This window comes from Epinephelus lanceolatus, chromosome 7, assembly GCF_041903045.1.
Source record: "Epinephelus lanceolatus isolate andai-2023 chromosome 7, ASM4190304v1, whole genome shotgun sequence".
NCBI lineage: Eukaryota > Metazoa > Chordata > Actinopteri > Perciformes > Serranidae > Epinephelus > Epinephelus lanceolatus.
Genome location: NC_135740.1, coordinates 31711787 through 31734656, shown reverse-complemented (window position 1 = coordinate 31734656; position 22870 = coordinate 31711787). Strand labels below are relative to the sequence as shown.

The window sequence follows — 22870 nt, the reverse complement described above, 5'->3', positions numbered from 1 at the left end:
TCGTCAAGGCATTTTTCCCCATTCAGCAAGGCCTGCTAGAATGAGGTCTCCATGTCTCTGTGATTCTCTGCAGAGAGCAGCTGGCATGTTGACAATGATGGGCCTGCAGCTTCTATTTATGCATCCTCCTTGTCAACCTTTCACACTTTGAGGATGAACTAGTGTATGTTTACATAAATAAAAGTGGGCTCCTCTCGCAAAATCAGTCACTTTTCTGAATATAAGCAAAATAAGTTAGATAAGGCTTTGGCTGCTTTTTAGACCACAATGTTTGTTTGTTAATTTTTTTTTTTTTTTTTTTTTTACATATCATTTTTATCCAGAATTTTAAACATGGATTCTAGAAAATTCATAACATTGGTTCGATTATACACATTTAAGATCCACAAATTTAAGGTATACTATACAAGATTTTCCTAAAAAATAATGTATAGACTCACACCAAAGTAATCCCTCTGAATCATCACTTAGGACCCAGTAGAGGTGTGTGGAGGTGTATTGTTCTGCAAAGACTCTGCCCTCTGCCTGTGTTTTCTTATTTCCCTGTTATTTTGATGTGTTCAGGATTTTCCTTGGCACAGCACGCAGGTGAGGTCGGGACTTTATGAAAAGGTAGTGACCAGGCTCTAGACTGTAAGCAGCACTCAGAGGAAGCTACGAATATTGTGAACACAGCTCAGATAAAACGCAAATGAAGCGAGGCAAAATGCCAAGTAGAGTGAATCTGGGGTTGGTTGTCATTGCAATATCTTTACAAAGCATAACCCACAATTCCTACATAGTGTACTGTTAAGATTTGGCTGTTCTTTGAGTATATAAAGATAATTTTCATTATGCCTCTGTGTTGGCGAAAACTGAAGCCAGGGGCATTATATTTTGTGGGTTGTCCATCCATCCGTCTGTCCCATTCTCATGGACACAATATGTCAAGACAGCCTTGAAGGATTTTTTTTCAAATTTGGCACAAAGATCCCCTTAAAATCTGCAATGTACCGATTACATTTTGGTGCTTATTGATCAAAGGTCAAGGTCACTGTGACCTTGTCTGTCTCAGTCTTGTGAACGCCATGTCTTAAGAATACCTTGAGGGAATTTCTTCAAATTTGGCACAAACATCACCTTGAAGTCTGCAATGTACTGATTACATTTTGGTGCTTATAGGTCAAAGGTCAAGGTCACTGTGACCTTGTCTGTCTTGTGAACACGATATCTCAAAACAGGGATTTTTTTTTTGATTTTTTTTTTTTTTTTCCCCCCCCAAATTTGGCACAAGTGTACCCTTAGACTCAACAATGAATTGATAAGATTTTGGTGGTCAAAGGTGGAAGTCACTGTGACCTTGTCTGCTCTGTCCCCGTCTTGTGAACACAATGTCTCAAAAGTACCTAGCAAATTTGACACAAACGTTCATTAGGACTCAGTAATGAACTTCTTAGATTTTGGTAGTCAAAGGTCACTGTGATCTCACAAAACAGTTTTTGACCATAGCTCAAGAAATCTTACGCTAATTATGACAAAACTTCACACAAATGTCTAATAGGATAGAATAAAGAAGGCATGACACTCTGTATCCAGAAGCCAAAGTTCAACTTCACTGTGACATCATAATATTCTGCATAAAATATGTTTCTGACCATTACGTCATATCTCAGGAACAGGAGGGGAGACATTTGCTCAGATACTGAATTGGTGACACTTTGCTTGAAACTGTTTATTGCATAGATCTGTGCTGCTTGGGGACATGGATGTAAACTGTAAGAGGGACTTGATTAGTGCACAGAGGCATATGCATGTGGGGTGGTAATTCTAGTTGGTTGTATGTAGCTAACGTCTTCATCTGAGTGTTATCTTTTTCCTGCGTTTTCTCCTGTTTGTGCATCTTCCTGAAAGGCAAAGTTGTAAAAGTATTTTTTTCTTCTGTTTACCAAAGCACATTTCTAAATTCAGGTGTCTAATAGTGTGGCATGCTAATCTAAATTGACATATTTCTATGCAGTTGGCTGACTGGTTGTGGCTGGCGGAGCCCTGTCAGCAGTGACAGTGGCGGAGATGTGGATTGATGACTTTGTGTGACACTGACAGCTGCCGGTAGGCCAGTGCATACCGGCGTCGCAGCCATGCCAGCTAGGTGATCATAGCGAGGCGCTGACAGGCGGTGTTGGGGTGGACAGGTTAGCTCTCTGAGTTTGCATAGTGTCTGCGCAGCACAGCCGACATGGCAAACAATATCACCGAGGGAGATAGCCTTGTGGGGACGTGAAGGGTCAGCAACCTAAGTTGATAAAAGAAATGTTTCTTAGAGAGATTCCTCCATTCCTCAGCTTAGCGTGGAAATGAAGCCAGTATTAGGAAGCTAAAGTTGACCTTCATGTTTGCTACAGAATATAACAAACAAGGACAGACCTTTCCAGAATGTAATGATGATACATGGCACAGTGTCTGAATTTGCTGCCTGTTTATCCCCTAAAGTGTCATTTCTTTGTCATGCCACTAAAGGCTCCCATGTCTGGTTATATTTTTGTAGTTTCTGATGAGTTATAAAAATGAAGGATCTTTCACTGCATCTGCATATGGATGTCACTGCAGCAGAATGCCAAACTCTGAGCAAATTGCTTTTTTCTTTGTCCCTGCATTTGAGCTGTGTCGATCCGGGGTGCAGGATGTGCAAGGCATGCTCTGAAACTCCGCAGTATAGATTGGTGAATTCCATCATTACCTTGAAAGACGGGAACAAGGGCACCAGGATTATCTGCTGTCATACACCCATTCTAATAAATAACAGCATATTAGATTGTGCTATATCTGCAGTCAAAATCAGAATCTGCCTCAAGGCGACGATGGCACACTGAATATGGCTGACTGCATCTCAACTAAGGCCCATAAGAGCAAGCAGTATGAACAGGAGCATGTAGGAAAAGAGAATTATTCATAAACACATGACATGCAGGGATTAAATGCATCTGACTGACTGCAGTGTGACATTTTGTAAGTGAAGGTAATACAATACTCATCCAGTACTCATCCTCCCAGATTATAACGTTTCCAATGCATTTCCATAAATAAATGTCAGCATGAGGAAAACAAGCCTGGCTTCACAGGAAGCCTTTTAATATTCTATGATAAATACCATAGTTCATTAGCAATTAACAGTAACACCAGGGAATAGTCTCTCCCACATTTTTGTCTGTCTGCCTCATGCAGTAAATTGTCAAGCTGAATATGTAGTGTATTGTTTATTTTTTAATTTAGTGACACCCTCTCTTGTATCGAGAGAAAGACAAAGAACACTAATTGGATTGCACCTTAAAGCTTTTAATCACTTTTATCTTTAGCTTAATTTAGTTAAAGTCACAATCAAGGAAGTGAGACATGCATCAGATATCTCAGTCTTTCCTGCTTTCACTCTCTTATTCCCTCTGAGTCTGCGTGTCTCTCTTTCTGTGTCTCTCTCTCACACACACAAACACACACACACACATGCACACACACTATACCCATCCCGCCATGTTCTTTTCTCTCATCCCATTGCTTTCGTAAATATTCTCCTTCTCCTTGGTGAAATCAGCCCAGGCACAGTTGAATCTCATTAATTTGTGGGTGGTTCAAGTGTCTGATCATTTCCCCTCCCAGATCTGGACCTCACCAGTCACTTTACAGTCAATCAAACCTAATTACCCTCACTACAAAGACCATCAAATCCCATTGTCAAATCCATTTAGCTTCCCCAGACAGTACCGCCTTTCACTGATGCAAACAGCCCATGTGTGGTTTGGTTCAGATGTTATCTGGATGTGGATTCCAAAACTCTGCATCTGTTATCCAAATGTGCCACTCATGTAAAATCCACACTGACCTGCATGGATGAAACCCAAAATGTTTATAGTATCTTAATAAGCTTCCACATGCCAAAGCCTCGATGACATCCCTCTTATTTTTAATAACTGGAGTCATTGCCACATATGCTGAATGTCTGTGGAGTTACGATGCCCCTGCCACATATGTGTGATGCCATGTCAGCATGGCACTAAAAGATCAGGGCTGTTCTTGTTCATACTACAGCACAGTAAAAGGTGTTAAATCATTTGAGGTCCACCCAAACTACAATAGAAATGTCTGTTGACTGCACTTCTTCATCTAACCAGCACATGATGGCTGCATCCTCTTTGACAGTACCTCCCTGCAATATTTAAAATGCATCCACTTCTTTAAAAAAGACACTGAAATAGTCATAGATCAGCAGAGGCAGTCCATCACTAATGTTGGACTAAAGGCTGACTTATAGTTGTGTGTAAACTCTGCGCAGAGCCTACGTTGTAACCGATGCAAGTGGCCAACACCACTGTGAGCATTTATATTTGTGCATGGTGCTTCTGTGTCTCACCACAGTTACACCTCTAAAACGCTAGTTGGCAGCGGGGTTTCTATGGCACTGTGTTGTGTTTCTGTAAAGTGTAGTAAAGTTTGATTGATTCAACTAACAAACTTAAAACATACATAAAACTTGGCTTAATAATGACAACATTAAACGAAAGTAAAAAAATTCGCTCCATTATGACTTTCAAGTTTTAAAGACAAAAGACTGTCTTTTGCTAGACGAGTTTTCCCCACAAATACAACATGCCAACATTGTTAGCACATGCCTTTGACATTTTACATTGTTTAAATTAGCCTAGTGGCTAGCAGACTTTTTCTCTCACTCATATCAAGCCTGGAACAACAGCAACAATTAACAAAGGTAACGTTACAAAATTCAACTTCATTGTAACTCACAAGGCTTACTTATAAAACAGTTGTCTTATACTGAACATGTTTTCCCCACATTTACAACATGCTAACATTATTAGCATAAGCCTTTGACATTTTACATTGCTTAAATTAGCCTAGTGGCTAGCACACTTTTTCTTCCACTCATATGAAGCAGGGAACAACAGCAACAATTAACAAAGGTAACGTTACAAAATTTAATTCCATTTTAACTCATAAACATTTGTCTTATACTATACATGTTTTCCCACATTTATAACATGCTAACATTATTAGCATAAGCCTATGACATTTCATGTTGCAAAAAATAGCTTACCAGCGAGCGTACTTTTCCTGTACTCATATTAAGGCAGGAAAAATCAGACTTAAATGCTATTTTGTGGGGGCATTATTGTCTTCACAAGTCATTGTTCTTTATCTGTAAAGTAAAAGTAAATAAAAGATTAAATTCCACTGAGTGAAGTGGTTGTCAGTTCACAAAAATAAACAGGAAGTTTGCGGCAGTGCGACAGGTACTTAGACTTCTAGGGAGGTGCACATCAGTCTACAATGTACGCTATGGCATATGGTATGTTTCCATACATAGCCTATGCAACGCAGAAGTACAAATCTTGCTTTACGCTGCACTTCCTGTTACTGCTTCATAAGATACGCCTTCTACTGCCTAGCATGTAAAAGATTTTTAATGTGAATTAGTAGCAGAACGTGTTCAGAGTGCAGTGAACCCCCGATGTTGGATTTGAAAATTCCTCCCAGTGGTAGTATTCAGAAAGACACTGTGGTAGATGTCAGTGCACTCTGAAGCACCGTTCCCTCTCTAAGGATCCAACCTGAGCAAACTAGAATGAAAGTAAAATCATCAACATACTACACCAATTATCACTGGGGTTATCTTATTTTTCTACAAAAAAAAAAAAAAAAAAAAAGGATTGTATGCCAACAGAAGGATTTGAAGATGCAAAAAAAGAAATTGCACATGTGGGGCTTTTTTTTATAGCGGCAGATTTCACAACTGCTCTGATATCATGGCAAAGAGCGGATCAGAAAACACTGACAATGGAATCTATTAGATTCAGTAAGAAGAAAGAGAAACACTTGACTGAAACTAAACTCCAAACCGAAGCGACTTTGACGTTCACTGCTGAAAGTTGAGCATAGTGAGCCTTGTGAAAATAGTGCTTGTTATCTAGTAAACTGCAAGACCACATGTTTGATCAGTTTACAGTGAAAGTAGACACCATCAGCGTTTATCCCCCGCTGTGAGGTCAGAGTGAAGACGCATATGGCTCAGGGTCTACCATATTGCAGCTAAATTTAGCAGAAACTAGCTTCTGGAAAAGCCACAACAGTGGTCTAGTCTGCTGTGAGGAAAGGCTCTTGTGGCCATGCTGGCACCCTGACATGTTGACCCCATGTGGCTTAGAGAAAGTGTGTCAACTTAACATCTGTCAGTGCCGGGTTGGAGCTCTCCCTTGTGTGTTGGTGGTGTTACTGGGCAAACTAGCCAGAAGCAGTGGATAGATGGTGATAGCAATATGGTAACTGGGGGGGGCCCGCAGGCAGTAGAAGTAAATTATAGCAGAGGAAGCAGAGTGTGGTGACTGCTACGTTGCAAGCATCTCTCTCTTTCCCCCCCTTCCCATCTCCCAACCTCCCCTCCCTACTGTTCCTCACTTGGGGCCTGGCAGCATCCATCCAGATGGAGGGTTTATTTTTGTTTTTGTTTGTTTACTTATTCATGCATCCAGCTATTCGGGGCATCGCAGGGGCTTTCGTTCCACCACAGAATGCAAATCGCCACGGCGGCTAATCCACTTTCATCTCTCCCTTGTCGACATCCAACTTCTCTCCACGTTTCCCACCCAGTCTCTCGCAGTCAGGACATCTCTCTTTCTCTCAGGGTGTGGGATCAGGCCTGTGGTGACCAGGCCAGCCTAGCTCCAACACTTGTCTCTAACTTCATGCATGTCAAACACAATACACCTCTCACCTCACACCCACCTTTCCCATCTTCAAGATATTCTGCCCCTCTCTCCACATTTTGCTTTCCTCTCTTCCCCCCCGCTGACCCTGGCGCCACACAGGGGCTCATCGCACGAGGAAAGTGGAAGCTACACTGCCATTTCCCCTGGAATGAAGGGTTGTGGGAGCATCCCTAATTGAGTTAGGGAGGACATGAGTGGGTTTGCTCATCAAGTTGTTACAGTAAAACAATCCAGATGAATCAGCAGGCGAATCTGTCTTTTTTATTAGCCATCTTACCCTTCTGCTCCCCTTTTTCCTCCTCTCCTTTTCACCGAAATAGACTAGTAAACATGCACACACACACACACACACACCTACAAATTAAAGACCATGGCCTGTCTGAAAAGTTTCTCAGGTCATTGTGTCAAAGCTTTTGTCAGAGCTGGGTGGTTGGACTGCAGGGAGATGGGAAAAAAAAGGGCAGAGAGAGTGAAAAACAAATGAAAGACATCTAACAGGTGCATGACTGCTGTCCTTCGGGTACTTGTGTTCTCTGTGCTCTCTGTGGCTGTAATGGTGTCTGTCTGCCCGGGTCTCAGGAGCTGCTGGGACTGCAGGTAAGAAGGGCGAGAGGAGGGGGTGACTCCACTCAAAGCCAGACAGTAAGAGAGTAGACAGCAGAGCGGTGAGGGGAGGAGGGGGATATTGAGTAATGCAGGTGGTTGTGTGTGTCTTGGTGGCTGAGCCTGAATTCAGATGTGAAAGTAACACAGAACCAGGTGCATACAAGTGCGAGTAGAGAGATGGAGGCGAGATACAAAAGAAAGTGTGGTTGTTGCCTCTCCACCTGGCCATAAAGCAGCACCCCCCTCCCTCCACGAGGCCTTTGTTTCACGGCTAATGGTCCAGGTTAATTGCACAGGTGACTCTCTGTGGGGGAACAGATGGGCTCAAATGTGTTCAAAAACAATCCGCAGTAAGAAAAAAAAAAAAAAAAAAAACTAGGAATGACTTGTTCCTCTCCTCTTGATTCTTCCTTTTCTTTCTCATCTTCTCCACCGGAGTCGTGGAGGGTGACCGGGGTGAGGTTAAACTCTCACTGTGTTCCTCTCTCACCAGTGCAAATTAGACTCAGGGATTGGCTAGTGGATAGTAGTGGATAATAGACATTTTTCCTTTGCCCGATGTTCCTTATGTCAAACACTTTAATTTGGTTAGGAAGGGGAGTACTAGGCTTATATAAATTCAGTGGATATGTTCTGTGTTTGAGCAAAATATGACAAATACCATTATTGTGTATGCTTGCGCTGTTATTTGTCTTTTCAATTAACATTCCGCTGTTGCTACCAGACTCACACGTGGCATATAGGATGTCATAATTTGCCCTTATATCTGAAACCCACACGCACCAGACAGAAGTGTTTTAGAATTCTGCAAATTATTTGTTTCGCTTTTCCCCCATGAATCATGAAGGCTGCATGTGAGCCATCAGAAATTGAGTTCTCAATCGATCCTCTGTGTTTTGTTTTTTTTTTTCTCCCCAGCACAACATGCAGGAGATGACAGATAGCAAATTGAATTTATGAACAGGCTTTGTTGACACTGCTGCATAATTATAAGAATGCCATGCCTTTGGTGTTTTTTTTTTTTTGTTTGTTTTTTTTTATAAATAATAATAATTAAAAAAAAAGCCCAGCATTTCATTCAGATACATACAAGGTTTTCTGCTTGGATGATTGAGTGAGAGGCTTTGTCACGTTTTGGAGGCGACAGCTGTTCTTTTACTTTGCAGTTACATGAATATTTTGATTGTTGTAGATGACTGGTTTTAATTGGCAGAAATAAACAAATGAGATGTCAGGTTTTGCATAATTTAAGCGCATTTGTTTGATTCCTAATTGGTCCTTGACTGTGGTTTAACAGTTTGCATGGAGGCTTCGATGATGCATTGGGTTTTGTGAGAGACTTGGCTAGACTCCTGTGTCTCCTCTAACTGATCTTGCCATGAGCAGCCATGAGTATAGGTCATCCTGCTGACATTAGTTGGAGTACACTCTCTGTCTGCCTCCCTCTAACTTTCTATTCATCCCTCGCAGTCTTTGTTTGTCAAACTTACACTCATTTGTCAGCTGAGATATTTGCATCATAAATTTAGATTAGTTAAGTGCAGCCAGTAGTCTCAGGCTCAAACCCAATACACCCCTTATCCCTACTCCTTAATTTTTGCGTTCACATCTGGGATATGGTGTTGTTGCCATAGAGGGGTGGGGCAATGTGTTGGGGCTGCATGGCCCTCCAAAGAGGCCTCACAAATGTATCTTCTGCTGACCAGGGGCCGTATTCACAAAGCTTCCTAGCACCAAGAGTTGCTCCCAGTGATGACATTATAAGAAAGTTCTTAAAATTATGACGTTTCCTAAGAATTTCCCCTTAAAATTAAGACTAGGTCCTGGTAAAGATGAAAGTTGTTCACAAAGCATTGTATCTCTTAACAGAGGAGGACTTTTGAGAGGCTTAAGAGTTTCTTAAGGAGAGGAGATAATACCAGACAGACAAAGATGTAGGACCAATAATTTCCAATTACTGAATGAGAGTGAAACATGCTACAAATTAGATTCTGCAGGGATAATGTTTGTGATCGATTTCATCAAGGATATGCACACATGTTCAAAGAATGTGTCATACCTAGCAACGGGGTCAACCGCGCCTTCTCACTAAAGTAAAAGCTGCTCAGAGTTTCTCTGAGAACTTTTTTAAATCACACCTAAGCTAGGACTCCTCGCTTAAGTTTTTTAGGCAAAGTTAGGAGCTCTTTGAGAGTATTCTCAGCACGTTTGTGAATACAGCCCCAGGCACCCTGAAACGCTAATCAGCCTTCCTTCCAATTTTTCCCAGTGGCCACTCGCAGTATTGCAGCAAAAAAATCCTCTGTGGCCCAAAAATCATTTTCCCCATAAACCACTATTGTAAAAGAAACATCTTTAAAACGGTTGACAGGACACCTTGACTTGTAAACTGTGTCTGTTATAACTCTAAAATCTTTACTGAATATTTGATCCAAGGAGGTTTTAGATTCGTAAAATTTTCTTTAAGCCAAGAAAAGCAATGTAAATATCTGTGACATCACCACAATGTGAAGACTATGAGCAGAGTGGGAACTTGCGAGTGGGACTAGATGGAGAAATACTACTGCGCATATTCAGTGGGCTGCATACCACAGAAGTACACTCGGAAGCTAGAAAGTTTTTTGGCATATGCGCCAGGCAGGCAACTCTGTTGGAGTCAATAGGTACCGTCTTAAGGTCTGATATCTAGCCATATATATGCATCTACTGTACAGACTGGCGGGGTATGTCGGAGCACGGGTTGCTAACATTACCCTACAGAACAGCGCTAGTAGCCTGGTAATGAAGTACTGCTGTATTTTATTTGAGGAGCTTTTATTGATTGATAAGAGTGAAACTGAAGTTGTGAAATAATCCCAAGCGTCCATGGTTTTCTGTCTACATCAGATAAATACCAAATGTCATTGTGGTTATTGCCATGGATAAGCACCATGAGTGACAATACTGAAAACATATTAGGGTTTTGAAGGGTTCTTCCATTTCATAATGGAATATTTCAACCACTATCCCTCTAACTCTGCTCTGAGGGGCAAAGAGACACTTATAAACAAGGCCGTACAAATAAACAACATGCATTTATATCACTAGGCAGGTTTTTAAGTGTAGGTGAGGGTCCGTGTGCCTGTGCTTGCATACTGCAGTGTATGTTTTAGAAATAATTAAATGTCACAGGGCTCAGGCCGTCAAGTAGCCAGGAAGGTGTTTTACGACCTTGTGTCTTGCCTCGCTCCACTACTCCCTCTCAATAACCCACTCCACCACACGCACTAGCGCACCCACAAAAACCCTCTTCACTTTTCTCCCCAGCTGCCTCCTATGCTCTGTCTTTCTCCCTGTATTCTGCCTCCTCCCTCATTCTTCCCTTTACATCTTCCTTCAACCAACAGTGACACTTACAATATCTGTGCTTAGTCTTTTCCGAGCCCTCCCCTTTCCTCCCTCGCAACTGTTGACACTCGACTCTGTGTTCAGCTCCTGGGATTGGTGAATAGTACGTTGCCGCCACTTTCTTCCACTTTTACTGTAGGTACTTTTTTTTTTTTTCTTAGGGAAAAACTAATCCAGTGTGTGAAGTTTTTATGCCAATCCTGCTGAGAGCACATTGCTCTTGTTATCCCTCCTAATTAGAAAATGTGATAGCGCCACTTGTAAATATATTGCAGAGTGAGCCAATCCCCAGGGCTCACTGTTACATTTGGCACAGCCTCTGGGTCTAGGTACCACCTGATATTCAGGTAATGGAGGGGGGGAACGGGGGACTGGAGGTAGGGAGGGATCAAAGGGAAAGATATGGAACAGGTACACCATCTCTCTCTGGGAGGTAGAGTTTCACAGGGCTTTATTTCTACTCTTAAAGGTTTAACTGTTTAAGAAAGTACCTAAAAGTGCAAAAGCCGCAACCATGTTCCACACTTCCCCAAGCTTTAATAAGATCATTAAAGGACCCCGGGGCTGTCTGTTGAGGTGCCCACCAAGGTGTTTCATCACTGGAAGGGTTTGTCAATGTCTTGGGTCTTAGCCCATCTTAACCCATTTAGAAAGCAATTTCCTGTGAGCAGAGGGGATCTTTCCTCTTGAGAAAGATCTTTGGGCATAAAAGGTTAGCTTTTCTGTAATTCCCCAGCAAGCAATCTACCACTGCTGCTAATGAGAAGCGGATGAATATTTGCCCTAGGTTTAACAGCTCAAAATAAGACAAGAGTGAATTGCAGGAACGAGGCAGAAATGTCTGCTAAAGTGGGCAATGTTGCAAGAAGTGATGAAGAAAGTTTGCTCTGAGGATTACCGGAATAAGTGTAGTCAAATAATATTCAGTTTTATTTCTTTTTCCACTAAGGGCTTACCTTGTCTTTGTTAAATATATGCACACAAATGCATATGTATGTTAATGAGTTCATAGTCTGAAGGCTCATTTGTGACAATTTCTTGCTAAGAGTAAGGCCTGCTCGACTTTAAGCTGTGGTCCAATAGGACACAGTTAATTGAGCACGGCGGGGTGACTGGGGAGTATGTTTCCCATTTTAGTCATTTTGGTTCTTTGTGTCTGCAGTCGTCCCGCTGAACCCCAGTCTACCAGGGCTCCCAAGTCCTCGCCATTACAAATGATGAATTGTGCTACAGTTAAGCTAGAAGTAGGACAAATTGATCAAAGTGTCAGGTGCCCCCTGTGATGTCTGGGTCTCCATGAAGAAGGCAGTGAAGAAGGAGCTGTCAAAAAGTTTCTTGTGCCAAGGTGGTTGTAGATAAATGTTTACCTGCCACTTAACACTTTCTGCCTTCTGTCAAACTCACAATGTGTCCTTGCTAGCCTACATAACAAGAAGGAGTAGCTAAAGATCTTGGGAGCTGATACAGTTATAGTCGCGGCAAGTTGCTCACCATATTGTTCTTTAGGTCCGCGGCAGACAAAACCCATGCTCCCCCTTTTAAACCAATGAGCTCGCTATCTGAGGTGTAGTGCTGCAATTTGAGATAAGCACTACTTGGCTCGGCTTTGGTTTTGTTCTGATAAAGCTGGTCTAATTAAGCTTGATTTAATCGGAATTGCTTTTAAGCACAGCACACAGCCGGAACAGATACTTTGATTTCAAAGTAGCCCTTGGGAAGGACTTGAGGAAGAAAGAGAAGGAATGAGATAGAGAGTAAAATTAGTGTGAGTACGAGTGAAGAGTTGCCTTTTTTTATAATTTGCATAAGACATGTTTCTATTCTTAGTTGTACTGTCTTCTTTTACTTGCATGAATGATTGCAGGTTGGGTGGTTTGTTGCTGGAGGAGAAGGGGAGAACGTGCAGCCCTGACTTCTCTCTGGGAATGGCGAAATGTGTGCCATTTCCTTTAAATTAATCGTGTAGCATTCAGTGTCACCGTGTTTTGTTCATAAATTCAATTTGCCTGTGTGTCGTGTCTCTTTGAGCACACGCGGGTAACAAAAGATTGATCACCCTTGCGTCTGGAAAAGTGCTGTGTGCTGAAAGTAGCAGTTGTCTCCACTTATTCTTGAATGTTCGCCTTCAGCCATAGCTGTAAGCGCAGTGGAGAAACAAGACGCCCGAACCCTGATGGTAAACATTGGGGAAGAGCTAGTTCACTCATGTATGCAAAAGAATTGATGGCCAAGTCTCCAGCTCCACAATAAGTCACCCTAATGATCCTAGTTTAAAATAATGTCTGTTCTGGACCAGAATGATAAAAAGGGTGCCCCTCTGACTCATTAGTATCGGGGCTTAAAGATAGATGACCCAGATATAGAACCTAAGCTTATTTTTGAACCCTGTTTCCATTGAGCGCTATGCTGCATGTGCACAGTGTGGGCACAGCTTGTCATGCTGTTGGCCTCGTAGCACTAAAAGTCTCTCCTACCTGTCTCCTCAGCCATGCCGACTGCCTCCAGTTCTGTAGTTTCATGGATCTGCACGACAGCTGGAACGGTGGGCTGGGGGAATGTTTTTCGAAGGCCGGTCCCGGTGTCATTGACTGAACAATGATAGAGCGCCCGGGTATTGAGCGGCTCCACACTAAATCTTTGTAAAGAGCACTTAGCTCCCCTGCGTTAGCCACAGAAAGAATATCTGTCAATGACCATCAGTGAATGCTTTCATCCTGAGGCTCCTCTGCCTGTATTAGTTGCTAAGCTCTAAGTGTATTTTTCCTTCTCCTCAGCTGTTTACCAAAAAAAAAAAAGTAAAGGGCTGAGTGAGTGACAGGCCTCTGTCTCACTCATGCTATCTATAGAAGACTTGTTTAAATGTCACTCAGTTCTCTCGTGCTGTGATGTAGGTAATTTTACATGCACCTTTCATTAGAGGCATCCTAGAATTAGTCCTTGAAGCAGTCGTTGTGTAAGTGTGTGTATGTGTTAATCCATACATGTACAAACCTTTATGCATGTGTTATTATGTACTTCATCCTGTTGTGATAATGGATATTGCATGCTGTAAACATCTTTGCCTCTTATCTGTTCTCTTACAGAGGGAGATGAAACCGGCGTGATGGATAGCTTAATGGAAGCTCTACAGTCTGGAGCAGCCTTCCGTGATCGGCGAAAACGGACACCACGCAACGGTAAGGCAGCAAAAAACACAATTTTTTCTTATTTCTGATAGCGTCACCTGTACTGTAGGGCTGCAACTATTATTGTCACTGTCATTTAATCTATGGATTATTTTGTGAGCCCAAGATGACGTCCTCAATCGTCTTGTCTTGCACACAACCCAAGAATGTTCACTTAGAATTCATAGAGGAGGAAAGATACCAGAAAATATTCACAATTAAGAAGCTGGAATCAGAGAGAGTCTATGTTTTGTGTTCTTAAAGAATTACTCATATTGTTATTATTATTGATGAAATTAGTTGACGATTAATATAACAGTTGACAATCCTTGACTTATTGTTGCAGCTCTACTTACTTGCAGAAAACATCTGTCTGCGGTTTGCAGAAAAAACCCATCTGCTTCCTGTAGTTGTTAAGAGTTTACATGTCATATGAAAGAGGCTTTGCTCTCCAGTTTGTATGTAATACGTGTGTGTAAATGTGCTAATGTCCTTTTGACTGGTCTCAAGGATCCGTGTGTCATACAGCACACGCATGAAACATGAACACGTATAAGGAACATACGCACCACTCAAAAGACGTCATAGAAACAGCAGGTCATTAGCGATTTATTGTCCCTTTGCCATTCATAAAGCACTTATTATAATGTAGCCATGCTGGCTGCAGCTGGACTGAGGCTGATTTAGTGTAATCCTGGTGTTAACACATTCCATTCTGCCATGATGAATGGCCCGTACCCAGGGGAGCACCACCTAGTAGGGGTGCCAGGGTCAATTCATATTCAAGTCAGAGTTCTGCAGAAGAGCCACAGGTGCTGCTATCTCCATGCTGGCAATCATGGGAGGGAAAAAAAGAGGGAGGACGGGGGGGGGGATCAAACCAATGGTTGGGTTGGACGGTTCTGCAATAGACAAGTGTACGCACTGCAAAGCAAGCAGCAAAAATAAGCATGTTGGGTTTTTTAGTGTAAAATTTGGGGTTAAATTTCAGCAAATAGACTGTTTTTACTCAATTAAATGCAAAGTGACTTGCTTTTATTATGTGCTATTAAGTTATTAAAGTATTTCAAGTCATTCCAGGTTCATCAGCTGTTGTTATTAGTCACATTTAAACTTATAGAGAGAAGATGAGTGGTAACAGATAAGTGGCTGTTCTGTTAGCATTTCACAGTGAGAGGGTATCTGCTTGGTGCCATGGCCAAGATGATTCCTCTTCCACTCAATCATTTGTTTGTGCTCTTAATTACTTGAAAAGTTTGAAGAAAAATCTGTTTTGCAGTGCTTCAATATCAACACAATTTTCATATGCCAGTAGGCACTGTGACATTGTATGTGTGATCCTGTGACTCCACCAATCATCTCAAGTGAGAAATTTGCAGTGTTTTTACAAAGCAGTAGAATTAATTAATTTCAGAGGCAAAATTGTTACACTAAGAAAACTCCTTCTGCTCTGGTTTTGGGTTATACAGTGCAAGTCATTATCTAAGATTATATTTTAATGCTCTTAGTTAATCAAAGACAATTACTTTCAAAATGTATAATGCATGAAAGACCATTTAACTATGATTAAATGTCATTTAAATTAGATTGTATATGCAGAGTTTTGCAAAAGAAAAAAAAAACATACAGAAGTGAATAACAAACACACATGCACACATACTTCTCTCTTGTTTCATCAGCTTTAACACTGCTCATCAATTCGACATAACCAGCTCCATTCTTCACTCACACCTTTTTCATCCCATATTTCGGTGTTGGGGTTTAATGTGAGCTGGTGTCTGTCTCCAGCTGTGTGTCCAGGTGTCTTTGCAAACCTCAAACCTCTAGGAGCGGTTCATTCCTTCCAAATATCTGATATGTGTCACCTCTGATGCCTTTTTTCTCTTTTCCTTCTTTCTCCATCCTCCCATCCTTCTCTTTTCATTTATTTTTCTTTCACCAACATTATTACAGGTGATCAAAGCCCTTCCAGTCCATCCTCTCGGTGGCCGGGTGCTAACTATGGTAACAGAACTCTAGGTGTGTGCCTTTAACTACCTTTTTAACCCAGACCAAGCACCACCCTGTCTCCTGCTGCACTTCTCCTGGCTGCATAACCCACATGTCTTTCCTGTCAGAACACTCAAGCTGAGCTGGTCTACAACATGCAGAGTGCTGTGATGAGTTACTGAATTTGACTCAGTAGAATATGTAAGATTTACTCTATGTACAAAAGCAACCATGGAAACTTTAGATGGATCACAAATTTAAATCAAAACCAAGACAAGACATACTGCTTGTTAACTTTCACATCTCCTCGCTGAGAAAAGCAGCACAAGTTTTAAAATAAATCAAAACGTACTTTAAGAAATTTATAATTTAACTTGCAGCATTGATTCATAGTGAATCTACAATAATGTCATTAAAAACGTTTCATGTTTCGAAACGCAACATAGATGAAATCGAAACACTCGTAACTGAAGATCGCTGTTCGCTTCACTTGAACTCACATTTTGCAATTGCACATCAAAAGAATTGGCTAATTACTGATGTCCATTAGCAGCGCTCTAAAGTTGGTTATAATCACCATATGTACAGCTTGTAGCTGATAGTGCTCTCTTCCTTATGTTTCTCAGATAACACTTCTCTGTGCACATATTTTTAGAGCAAACAATACAAAAGGAAAACAACAAGCCATTTTAAGTCCTTGCTACTACGGAGGTGTAGCATAAGGTAATATTACCCCAGTTTCTCTGGAAACATAAGAAAGCAACTATGCTTTTGGTTAATGGCCAAAAAAGCAGAAATTCACAGATGAATTGTGCCATGTGTTTATTAGAAACTTTTTCACACAGCACTGTGGAAAGCTTGAGTAGATGACAAGACCATTGGAGGTCACAGCAAATTGATGTCAATTGTAGAAGTCAGTATTAACTAAAAAAACAAAATATAACTAATAATAATAATGCAGCATATTTCATTACCGGTTATAGATTTACTTTGCACATAGGATCACAGTAAAACATACAGCAGTAGAGGAGGAAACTCGGCCTGGGGAGACTATAATGGCCTTTTATGCTTGTACTGCTGATTGACATGATGTAAATCTTACATTGAATACCTTTGAAATCCAATACACTAAAGTACGCAAGCATTGACATTGCCCTTACGTCAACCTCCTGATCCTAAATGTTTAATCTTGTAACACTAATATAATCCTAATGGCAGTCACGCTACTGAAGAAAATAGTTTTGGATTCACTCAGCATCATTTGTGTCTTGAAGAGCAGCTCCAGTTATCATCCAGTTGTCTCGCTCTGTATGTTAGCTTATGCTTTTGCAGCATGATAGCACTTCCTGTCTTGAAGCAATGTCAAGGAAGTGTTCTGCTGGGGAGGTCTGTAGACCTCCATGCTTTGGCCAGTCATAATTGTTGTGTGCAATACCTTTCTTCTTCCCTGTTTGTTTGGTAAATATCAAAATGATGTGCCACAGCACCCAAGATATGCCTCTTTCTGAAGGATCTTTTCCTTGTATGATATCCTGGGCAGGCCTACTTTGGGGCAACTCTGCTTACAAATTAATCCTCAGCCTCTGACAGATTGATGTTGTGTGTCGCAAACACGTCTCTGTTCCTATGATATGTTTACTCTGTTTTGATTGCATGTCCAAGAACAAGACATTGTGCTGGTGTATTTATGGAGAGTGCATGTTGTCAGTGTGTGTGGTGTGATGCTAAGACAATGAATTATTTATTTATTTATTGAAAAGTAACTTCAGAGAAAGAAACTTCTCCTCTGTAAAATGTGTTAACATTTAATTAACAGGAAGCTTTTAATGTGATTTTTAGGTAAGTCAAGGAAAGGTCCTTGGCAAGCTGACACCTGGCTATGAAAACTGTCTCTAAAGACGTGGAACATTATCTCCACGTCTCTGAAGACGTGGAAAAAGCTGTTGCTCGTTCGCAAGGTGTCAAAGTAATAATTAAATGTAGTTTGGCTCATCTCTATGCGCAATGCCATCTCGGGAACCAAACTCCTGGACAGTTTTTATACTAAAAAATGTGACAATCACTGGGTAGGTACGGGGACGCTCATTAGCACTGCTATGTTTGATTTTTTCAATGAACATTGGCGTTGACAAAAGCTCTGACTGCGAAGCCAGGAGCAAGGTGAAGTACCAGGGCGTCTATGAGTCTCTGTGGGTCCTGAAGAGGGCACCACACCATAGCTCTGCAGGGGGAGGAATGATTGTGTGGATCGATGGGTAGGAACGGCATGCCTGAGCAGGCAGGGTTCTGATACTTGGCTGAAACCTTGTTCATGTTCTAGGTCACTGAGGTAATCCAAAAACTACACAAACTTTATCGTGTTTGTTGTTTTCTGAATGGATCTTAAGGGGCAGCAGAGAAATGGAGAGTGTCACTTCGGATGAACTTATTGCATCCTTTCTGTTTGGAGATGATGTCCTCTTGGCTTCACTGGGCCGTAACCTCCAGTGTAACCTTGGCTGTATGCACCAAAACATGAAGTGGGTGGGAAAATGACGAAGTGACCCCTTTGGGTCGAGAGCAAGTGGCTTTCCCCAAGTGAAGGAGTTCAGGTGTATCATGGTCTTGTTCATGACAGAGGGTAAGACTGGGCATGAGACGGAGGGGCAGTTTGTTTTAGCTTCAGCAGTGCTGTACTTTACTGTCTTGGTAAGGACGGAGCTAAACATGAAGGTAAAGCGCCCGATCCAGTTTCAATCCTCACCAATGGCTATGAACTCTGAGTAGTGACCCGAAAAATTAGATTATGAATAGTAATGGCAGGTTTCCTTTGCTGGGTGTCTGGATTTCTCATGATGGAAAGAGCCCTCAACAGAAGTGCAGTTCTTTTGTCTTTTGTCAGTTGAGGTGGTCTAGCATCTGATCAGGATACGTCCTGATCACCTTCCTCATCTGCTGATGTATTCTTTGGCCTTGTCCACATGTACATGGGTATATTTCTTTGTCATGTTTTCGTCCAGACGCAAAATGTGTTTTAGGTCACTGAAAACAGATCTTTTGTAAAACTCCACCCAGAAGGAAGAAACTCTATTTTCAGTTTTTGGCTTGAGATATCAGAGTGTGCGCCATTATCTCTTTTGTGTGGTGTCACAGATGAGGTGACATTTCTTACAATGGCGGACGTGACCAAAATGATGTGGGCTGTAACCTCGCTAACAGGACCTTTTACATGTTACACATAAATGTACAGTTGCTCTACGACTATATTAGGGAACAAAGGTGTCAGAATGCGCTACAGAGGTCACTGCTCCAGGTAGCCTTCTGATAGTAGCTTCTTTCAGGCTTCCGATTGGCCCACATTGTCTTTCTAGCGTGGCTTTAAGATTGTATTGCCACCTGCTGGTTTGGCATACTCTTGACAGTGCTTTATTCTGCTTTTTACTAGGACATTGGTGTTTTTTTAAAGCAGTGCTAATGTGGATGTGAATTCTTTTGGGAATGATTGAGTTGAGAACCCCTTTTTCAAAAATACCTGTGTCCATGTAGACTGGGCCTTGGCATACCCATGTGGTAGAAGACCCAGACCAGAGTCCTGAATCAGGTCAGGTACCTGTGGGTACTCGGTAGGTGATTTGCGGGTGTTATTTTTAAACAATATTATCTTAGTTTTTCATGTGAAAAGTCCCAAAATGATCACTTTAAACATGCTGCTTAACCAAATTATTCAAACAGCTCATGGTTATTATAGGATTTGTGGCTTCAGGTCTTGTTTGGGTGCGTCGATTTGCACAACTAATTGGTCATATGTGCGGGTGGTGGGCAGGTGTGGTATTGCATGTCATGGTTCCGGTTTAGGAGCGGGTTTTGAAGGTCAGACCCTTGCAGGACTCTGACCAAGACCAGGAACATGCTTGTGGGATATACCCCACTTGTAAGATGGTGACTGGGTGGGTGCAACCTTGACCCTGATAAGTACCGGTAAAAATGGTTGACCATCCAGTGCACTATATTCTGTGTCATGGGATCATTGCAAAACTAAATAGTGACTTTGTTTATGAAAATCCTTGATATATCATTGAATATTGTGTATGTCTGTGACCTATTTTCCTTTTCTTGAGAGACAACCAAGATAACTGCTGTCCTTATGATGGCTCTCTCCTCTGCAAGGCATTGTGCATTGGACCCTTCTCAGTGCACTTTCTTTCCAAGTGCACACCATTATGCTACTAAAATGCATTATACACTGACGGCTCCCTGTTTATTGATATGGAACCTGAACTGTGGTTTGATAAACAGCTGCATGGATTCTCTACTCTGAGGTGATGAGAGAGGAAAATCCTTTTGACATGCCGGCTCCATGGATTTTTTTCTAAATAGAATCTGGAAATGAGTTCACTTGCTATAGAGCATAGGGGGAATTTGTGCGTAAAGATTTCTGTTTGTCCCCTTTCACAAGATGAGACAAATTCTCCCTATGCTCTATAGCAACTGAACTCACTTCCAGATAACATTTAGAAAAAATAGAAGGGGGCTAACAGAAATCTTTACACACAGTTTCAGTTTTTGTTTTTTTTCTGTGAAGAGAAAGAATTAAGTTCCCCAGTGACAGACAATTTGGTGACAAAAGGCATCTCAGTCACTGAAAGCTGTTTTTGGGTTGTTACTTCTTTGTGCATGATGGGAACTGTCAACACTTTAGTCAGTATTTAAAGAATGATGGCATAATTTTTGGGTCAGTACGGCTGCATTAATGTTTATGCACTTCTGTTGTGTACTTATTTGCTTTCTCTCTGACTCGGGGACTGACAGCATTTCAGTTCTGAATCTACTGGTGAGGAAGGAGCAGTTGTATCAGACAGTGTGCCAAATCTATTCACTCCTGCTTGTCATGTCTGTTGTAATCTCATGCTTTAAAGCTTGATTAACCTCCTGTCATCCTCAAACGAGCAGCGTGTACCAGAGAGAGTCTCTCAGAGTCGCACAAGAATCTCCGCTTACGTCAAAGGAGTTCATTTAAACCCAGCATGTAGTTTTTGTTGTCCTTCAGGCTAAACTATACTCCAGCAGACTACCTCGAGTGTCAGGCTGAACACAATTCTAGGCGCCGCCAGTCACAATTACACCCAATTCCAGAAGCATTTCCTATTTCCTTGTCTCCACTTTGTGTAAGATGGAAAACCTAACCCGAGAGGCCATACTCATGTGTTATGCAATTACACCAGCCAGTCCTAATTCAACACGCAGAAGCTGGATGGATTGATGGAGACCAGAAAGCCACATTTCTGTTGTGGGTTCAGTTTCATTTCAGGAAGATAATATATTAAATATTTTGTGATGTTGGAACCACTCGGTTTAACACTATATATTACACTTTTTTTGGCACAGTGTACTTTAAAATTAGGTTTTACTGGAAGAAGGCTGAAAAAGAAAGTGAGTTACCTTACTCCTTTTCTACCTCCCATCCCCTTTCTGGTGAGACAGTTACCTGGGTATCTTGCAGGGGATTGGTGGGTAGAGAGCAGGAGCCTCTCATACATCCTGGCTCATTGATTTTCGGTCAGGGATGAAAGCCACAGACTCAGTAGGTCTTTCATACTGGGGGGCATCCCAAAAGACACATCAATCAGATTTCAAAGAGAACCAAGCCAATCTTATTTATTTACTGCCTTTTCAACGTCATTACAATCCCAAACCAGGGCCCCTCTGCTTTCCTCGATCTGCCCCACTCTCCTGCTTCACCTTCACAGGGTCAGTCCATCAAAAGTTCCCTCCTGTGTTCTATATAGTAAGCCTCTTAAGGACTTATTTGACATTGAACTGGAAGGGATCATCTCATGCCCATTAAAAAATAGAGATGCAGTGATATAATGCTTGTCAGGGTTACGGAATTTCAGCCCAACTGTCTAATCCCCCGAAGCCTAGCAGTTAATTCAGCTGGTCAGGGCAGAGAGTGGGCCCCCTGTAAGTTTAATGAAGATTAAATTACCTATTTTCTCTCATGAAATTTTAAAGGAAGAAAGGGGATGAATTTGCAAAGAGGCAAATGAAAAGACCAAAGAGAAGTGTCTGTAAGGAGGAGATGCTGGCAAAGATAAAGAATTTCCCCTTGTTCTTTTACAACCCCTCAACCTCATTTGTGACACAAATGATCTTTTAATATGTATATTTCTGTGTTTGTTATCCACACCACCCTGATGTAGACAGCCATAATGTGCTCAGCCTACCAGCTATTTTCTCATCTTTCCCCTGATCTGAGGGAAAATCACCCGTTTGTTTCTTAAATTACATCACAGGGAGTGATTGTGATCGTAATTCCCTTAGCAATTAATTTGCTCACACATATGTTGTACCCATCACTTTATCTCTCTCTTGTTGTCTCTCAACCTCTCCAGCAGTTGTTCTGCTGTACCGTTTCACACGCACACATGTGCAAGCTTGTGTCACACATCAGATAGGGACTGTTGCTGTAGGGTGTCTCTGAGTTTAGGGCTAAAGCCCTTTGCCTCCACAAGCTCCTGGCTTCCACTTCAGGGTGTTGATAGATGTTATTCATTGGGGCGGCCCTAGAGGCGATCCTGCAGGAAGTGGAGCTAACATGATTTGGGGCGAAGAGACCCAGAGGGTGTCAGTGCCTCTTGCTATAGCTCGGATCGCTTAGTAGATGTGAGATATCAATAGAGTAGATGACAGCAGAGCTCTGTAGAGACGTGCTGCTTGAAATCTATCACCTGCTTCTCATAGATAAGGATATTTATCAACAGCCAAAGGGAAAGGCAGATGGGGAGGAATTGAGGCATGGACAGCCACTCTATTTAACATTCGACGTCCTAGGGCATAGACAAAGCCATTGTCCCTCCCATTGACCCATAGGGCCTCTCTCTGGACCTGATCATTTTTCATCTACAGCAGAAAACCCATCATGGAAATATAGATGAAGATTTTATGTACCATTTGAGTACCCTTGGCGCATAACTGATTCGTTGCTTGACTCTGCCA

General features: G+C 41.8%; 1 protein-coding gene across 8 annotated transcripts in view; it reads left to right on the top strand.

Annotated features, from left to right (window-relative positions):
• diaph2 (diaphanous-related formin 2) overlaps window positions 1-22870 on the top strand; it is a 516939-nt gene that overhangs the window by 436840 nt on the left and 57229 nt on the right. For 6 of the 8 annotated variants that reach the window (XM_078169451.1, XM_078169448.1, XM_078169452.1 and 3 more), the window contains 2 exons: window positions 13826-13918; window positions 15860-15925. In XM_078169451.1, coding sequence (XP_078025577.1) covers window positions 13826-13918; window positions 15860-15925 — 159 coding nt within the window. The remainder of the gene's footprint in view (window positions 1-13825; window positions 13919-15859; window positions 15926-22870) is intronic. The other 2 variants (XM_078169450.1, XM_078169453.1) reach the window with 2 other exon arrangements.